This window comes from Amblyomma mixtum, chromosome 8 (genome assembly GCF_055824585.1).
Source record: "Amblyomma mixtum isolate Tamu chromosome 8, ASM5582458v1, whole genome shotgun sequence".
Taxonomy (NCBI): Eukaryota; Metazoa; Arthropoda; class Arachnida; order Ixodida; family Ixodidae; genus Amblyomma; species Amblyomma mixtum.
The window spans coordinates 21,504,830-21,511,572 of NC_143019.1; the positions used below are offsets into that span (position 1 = coordinate 21,504,830).

The 6,743-nt window shown below is 47.6% G+C and overlaps 1 protein-coding gene across 1 annotated transcript; it reads left to right on the forward strand.

Moving 5' to 3' along the window:
* Nucleotides 1-3,519: 3,519 nt before the first annotated feature.
* LOC149331657 (uncharacterized) lies at nt 3,520-6,247 on the forward strand. Its single transcript, XM_089555542.1, has 2 exons — nt 3,520-3,835; nt 4,944-6,247. The coding sequence occupies exons 1-2, from the start codon at nt 3,551-3,553 to the stop codon at nt 6,102-6,104; spliced, it is 1,446 nt and encodes a 481-aa protein (XP_089411668.1). The 5' UTR covers nt 3,520-3,550; the 3' UTR covers nt 6,105-6,247.
* The last annotated feature ends 496 nt before the right edge of the window (nt 6,248-6,743 follow it).

The window sequence follows — 6,743 nt, forward strand, 5'->3', positions numbered from 1 at the left end:
ATTCGACTGAAGCAATGATATCGCTCCTAGGTGCAGTACACTCTCAGAAAAAGCTATGAGTTTCGCTGTCGACACAGTTGTATACCAAGTGCCTGAAAGCGCTATGCGCGCATCAAGTTAATATTCACATTCAGCTTCACAATCTAGAAATATGAAAACCAAAACTTTACAGTTATCGCTTGCGTGCTGAGGCAGCTCGTACACGGTGCGAACGATGAAATCGTGATTGCTTTGACTAGCTGCGTCTCTGCGAACTCGTAATTTTAGAATACCGCGATGGAGTACTCATTCGAAGTTACTGCGGCTGTGAATAACAGACACATTAATTCACTTAATGTACTTTTATGTACTGATTCCCTTCGAGGAATAATTCGGGGGACACTTAGGTTATGCCCTAAGAGTATCACCCGATAGCCGTAATGGGCGCCTTCAGTGGCATGGGTCCTCCTAGTATACGAGGGGGTACCCAAAAGAAACCGGACTAAATTTTTTGGTCGGCAAAGCTTCTGTGGTACCGCGTTTTGCCACTAGGAGCGCATAGAACGAACATTCCAGAGTCAGTAAGCCGAGTGCCGTCGTTGAAGGAGGTGAGACTAGTTTAGGCAGAGTTTTAGAGTGACGACTGTTTTGTGTGAATGTCGTTTTTGCAATGGCTGATTTCCGTGAACAGCGTGCGCCGGTGAAATTCTGATTTTTTCTCGGAAAAAGTTGAATGGAAACTCTTGAAATATTAAGAAAGGCGTACAAGGACGATGTTATGGGGACAACTCAAGTGTTGCTGAATCGAATCCTGAATCAAAGCAACAATCATGCCAATGGAAAACTTCAAATTCACCTCGCCTCAGGAAAGCTCGTCAGGTGAAACCAAACCTCGAAACAATGCTGATTTGTTTTTTCGACGCGAGAGGAGTCGTCCATTGAGAATTTGTTCCGCAGGGTCAGACAGTCTTTCTACTTAGATTTTTTGAAAAGATTGGGCAACAGTGTGCGGTGGAAGCGGCCAGATTTGTGGCGGTCGGGTGACTGGTTTTTCCATCATGGCAGTGCCCCTGCTCACACAGCCCTGTCTCTACGGCAATTTTGGACAAAAAATGGCACGACCCCTATTCCTCAACCCTCATAGTCTCCCGACCTTGTCCCGTGCTACTTTCTTTGTTTCATATAATGAAAAAAATAAATGGAAAGCGTTTCGCTGATGTTGCTGAGGTGAAGAAAAAAACGACGGAGGCACTGTCAAGCATCACAAAAGATGAATTTAAACAATGTTTTGAAAAATGGAATGAAAGATTCGACAAGCGTATCATTGCAAGTGGGGAATACTTTGAAGCAGATTGAAGGTCTGTGCTTGAAATCTGAACAAATAAGTTCAAACAAAAATAAGTCCGGTTTCTTTTGGGTACCCCCTCGTATGTAATGTATTTGTATTTGTAATGTTCTTTGTTCTTTTAAGCATGAATATCTTGTGTAAGTTAGTATGTGTTGTTGTTGCCCACACTAATGAACTGTATTTTTATATTTTTGTTTATTTTATTTTTATTTTCAATCATTATTTCCGTACAAAAAGGCATACACGAAATCCTTTAACAAGTCGAATGAACGTTCCTCAGTGATAGAAGTGTGTAGCGCGCCCGGCTCACGACCCAAGAGGCAACGGTTCGAGTCCCGGCTCGAGCATCGTTATTTTCTGCGCGATTTCTCTTCTTTCCTCGTAGGCATTACATAATGGCGGCGGAATTATGTTCGCGACCATGTATACCAATGAGGAATTATGTATTCACGTCATCATTGTTGAACTGTGTGGTGAGTGTGGGATATTTGAATTACCCGCGCGAGGTCATGTGGTGGTGACTTCGCACTACTCTCGACCAATCCCGATTTTCGCGACGCGCCAACGGTAACGACGACGCCTGGTTCTCCGCTGATCGGTACCATTCACGCGCGCTAAAATGCGCGCTCGAGAAATTAGTGTTCTGTTCCTGCTCGTATAAAATAGATATTGCTGCCCCGCAGAGCCAACGGCGAAGAATGACGGCCTGTGGGGCGATTTGGTGCATGACTGAAAACATTGCGGCGCCACGCCGACGACACAATAAAGAAAAGGACAACACATGCGCACACTACCAACTGTTTTTGGAAGAACAGGGGCATATTTATGACCCTCACTCACCATTTAACAACACTATCGCTCTCAATCCAGAAAGTAACAAGTAATCTGCAAATGACTAGGCTAAACGCAAATCGCAGAACGGTTCTCCTACCCCGTGTAATTAAAGTGCAAGCTTATGACAAAGGTTAGAAAAATAACCCAGACAAATCTGAGTAATAGCAGTGTCAATGAAACGTAGAAAAAAGAGTGTCATGCATTAACAGCAAAAGCAGTCAGTCAATACCTCAAACTTAAAAGCAAAACAAAAACAAAGTAAGATAACAAAAACAAAGTAAGATCACAGTAAAAGCACCACAGCAATAACACACACGTTTTGGGCGTCGGACGCCAGACAAAGAAGAGTGAATAATTAGCGGTGCAGGTCTTTATAAAAACGTTTCCAGACTGCAAACTTCATTTCTTGGATGAGCTATACAGACCTGTCATTAATACACGTGCGACCCTTATTTTTAATCATAAAGGCTTCAATAATTTCACGTGCCACCTGATCGCCACTTCTGTTTAGAATCCTAATACTTCTAAGCACTGTCTCACACTCTCCATCTATATAGCGGGGAGGCCAATTCGACCCCCCCCCCCCCCCCCCCCCCTCCGTTCTCTAGCGATTTCTTATGCTCCCGAGCCCTGCCAATGATGATAAGTCCCGTCTGGCCTATGTAGACCCTTCCACATGTCAGTGGGATTTTATGCACCACGCTGACGGCGCAGGAAACAACATACTTGTCATGCCTCTTATCGCAGTCGGGTTTCTTCTTTTGCCCTATATGTGAGTACAACCCACTCAGCTTTCTGGGTGCGGAGAACACGACAGGTACAGTGTTTGTCAAATGTATACAGCCCAAGGCGTCGGCTTCTGAGCTCCGAAGGGCGGCACCTCTTGCATACTCAGGGACTCTAATCTCACGAAGGCGGGAAGAACTTAAGTCCACATGCTTCCCAAGCTTAGGACTATCAAATGTGCTCAAAAGCTCCGCTGCACGATTTGAAAGCAAACCCCTTGGGCTGTATATTGTTTACAAATTCTGTACGTCGTAGCGGCTTGCCACGTTTTTGAAGCTGTGAACCACTCGGTGTATATGGGGGAGCAGTTGTGGTCGCCTAGTTTGCAGCTTGCTATCAGGGTTCTTCTTTCCTTTCATTTTTTGAAGGAGGGCATTACGAAGGCTGCATAACTGATAACTTTCGCCGCATGAACAGCATCCGCGAGGCGAGGAACGAGAGGCAGCTGGTATTGGGGCCGTTGTCGCCTTGACGACCGGCAAGAAAAAAGAAAGGGGGGGGGGGGGGGGGAGAGCAAGCAAAAACCGATAAGAGCGCGCATTTCGAGGGGCGGAAAAAGTCAGATCGTGCACACCGCCGAGCTGAGAGTGGACGCCTGGAGTGATGCCTCCTGAAATCTGGCAGTACACTGTGGTAGGCTTCTCCGTGGAGCTCGACTGGAAGCCCCTACGCTTCGTGAAACCCATTCCGTCACACAGAGTATGCGGCGTCTGTGGACTGGTGCGGAAGGGAACCGCGTTTCTTCCGTGCGTACACACTCTGTGCGAGTCCTGCTACGAGCAGTGCGCCCAGGACGACGCCATTGTCTGTCCGCTCGACGGCCGTCGCTGTGACGAGGATGACGTTGAACTGAACGAGTTCCCCGTCGAGGAGCTGCTGAAAAGAAAGGTAAGCGCGAAAAAAGGAATGACTCTGTATTTTTTGCAACTGAGCTGCTAACGCACACACTTGTTTAGAGGGCCTTTAATGAGCCCTGTGAGACGCTGTTGTCCTTTTCTAGAGGCTTAGCCATATCATGCATGAAGTTTGATTTTTATCGTGGTTTCTTCTTCACGGCTCGAAAGCTACGCATTCCTTAGAAGGACAAGGTAAGCTGTTGGGCGAGGAGGAAGGAAGAAGGAAACGACAAATTCCCGAAAGCTAGAGGTACGCGTTCATGGAGCGCTTTAAACCTGATTAAAAGTGAGGCTACATGCAAAGCAGATGCGCTCGAACGTAAAAGGCGTAACTAAAGCGGTAGGGTACCACAACGCTAAATGCAGAGGTCGTGGGTTCGGAATACACTGGCGTCATGTGGTTGTCGATTCATGTCCTTTCTGTTGAATTATGTGACCTTTTATTGACCAACAGTGATCGACACCATTACTGAAAAAAATTCGCCTGATATTATGCTTTCTCAGTAATGCTTTTAACTGACGCAGCTGATGTTGGGAGAAATCTCGAGCGTGAACGCCTCGCACAATGCGGCCTTGAACCTCTCCGCCGGCATGTATGGTCGAAAAATTTAGGAAGTAACCAGCGTTAAAATGTCTTTGTGGCAACTTAACTCTCAGCAATGAGAGGACAGTCCTTGGCTTCAACGGAAGGTCGTACAGAACGGTGTTGCCTTCGTAGGTGGCGCGCTTGTGGCTATGCGGCGCATCTTGCGGCGACATCCTGGCGCGCAGGTCGCGTGAGCGGCGCTGGTCACGTGATGGGCTTCAACGCCGACGCCAATCGCGCTAGAAGTGAACCGCTAACAGTCGAGCTGTAAAATGCACCCCTTCTGCTCATGCTGATTTCGAAGACTGTTTTGCATCTTTCGCATCAATTGTAATGTCGGTTCTTTTTCGACTGTCTAAATTGAAAATCACGAACGTTCCGATAATCACTCGGCATTCGCCAAAGCGCTTGGTTTCCAAAAGCCTGAACGTAAGTTACAAAAATATTGCAGCAGAATTTTGTGTTTGTCTCGATATTAGCGTTGTAAAAGCGCTGTGCGCTTTATCGCTTGCAGGTCCAATGCTGGAATAAGGAAAGCAACTGCGGGGAAGTACTGCCTGCATCCAAGATCGTCCAGCACTTCCATCAAGAATGCGGATACCATTCCATCTGCTGCCCCAAATGCGCGGCCGTTGTTCTTTGCAGCGACGTCTGCAGGCATTTTAGATCGGACTGCTGCGGTACTGCTACGCCTGCTGCACCCGAGTGCGGAGGGGTGGCCAGCTGCAGAAACGGTGCGGCGCTTCTGGCATCGTTCAAGCAGAGCGTAGAAGGACGGGCAGACGAAATGAGAGCACTTCTTGAGCGTCTTCTCGTCGGAAGCGGCGCCAATAGTGACCGGCTCAGTGAAGTTGTTCACGGCGTGAACAACTGCCAAGAAGCACTGAGTGAACTGCGGAGCGGTATTAACGCTCTGAATGACACCATGGGACGAGAAGTGGTCCAAGGAAGGACCGAACAAAGGGAGACTCAGAAGAAATGCTTCGATGAAATAACAGGGTTTAGGAAGGATACGAGGGAACGTTGGGTTGCCAACAGCGAGGGTATGGTAATTCTTTTCAACCGCCTGGATAGACTAGAAAAAGCAGTGATAGGCGAGTCGGAAGAAGCGGCCGGGGAGATCCTTGAAAAGGCTTCCCAGATTTTAGGTGGCATAAACGAAGTCAAGGAAGGCATGGCCGAAAGAAAGAATGCAGGAGACTGCAGCGACAGAGTGTTGGGGCACAGTGAAAGGCAGGTGAGGCGCTGCGAGTTTTTCGTGAAAAACTTTCAATCCCTCCGAGAAAAAGCTTTTAAGGATGGATGGTCCCAGTACAAAGGAGATAAAGTATATCTATGCGGCTATTTTATGTCACCTGGATTGATACTCATTCAAAATGCAACGCGAAAAATGTCACTCCATGCTTGGTTCTGTTTGTACAGTGGTGCCATGGACGACGCTCTTCAGTGGCCGTTGAAGCCAACAATAAAACTGGCCGTTGTGCACCCAAATGGAGGGGCGGAACGTGAGCTCAGATACTACTTTTCTGGTAATGATCCTGTTTGTCAAAAGCCGGTAGCATCAGACGATTCTGCGGGACTTCATACCACAATTGCGATTGACCTCGATGATATCATCAGTGACGGCTACGTGAAAGATGACCAGATCAGGGTGAGATTCGAGATGCTGCCCTGATTATCCCCGGGCCGAGAACAGGGAGGGGGGGGGGAGACAGCTTCGACGCATTTATGCGCGTGCACCTGGCAGCAGTTTTTGTTAAGCTCCAGATTTCACACCGTGACCAATAAAGAACGCTGCTCGTTCATTGCTACCTCTGACATGCCCCTGCCTGTGTTTATTGCCTAGAACTGAAATATTGTAATGAGACAACTCGCACAATTAGCGTGAACGGCCGGTCTTTGTTCCAGCTGTGCTGCTCAGCAGGCCTGCGCTCGCAAGCGCGCTCCCGAGCTTCGTCAGCTTCGTCTTCTATCCTCTTCGTCTCCTTCGTCGGCGATAGCCGCTGGGGCAGCAAACCCCAACTCTCTATATTACATATATATAAAAGATCACAGTTCTAGGCTCTCAGACGCGGAATTTTGAAATCTAAAAATGATGTAAATAAATGACTGTTTTATGGACGTGGCGATTGTTTAGGTGTGTAAACCTAGGGATAAGACAAAGTTTTATCTCGGACTGCACAAGGCCACTCCCTCCCAGGTAAACAGTGCCCACGTCGCTTTCGGATTCGCACATTGTCGTAACTAAACGCATACTTTGTACCTTGTGGGCGCAGCTTGGTTGGCATTGTCCGAATGGATGTAAGCTATAAGC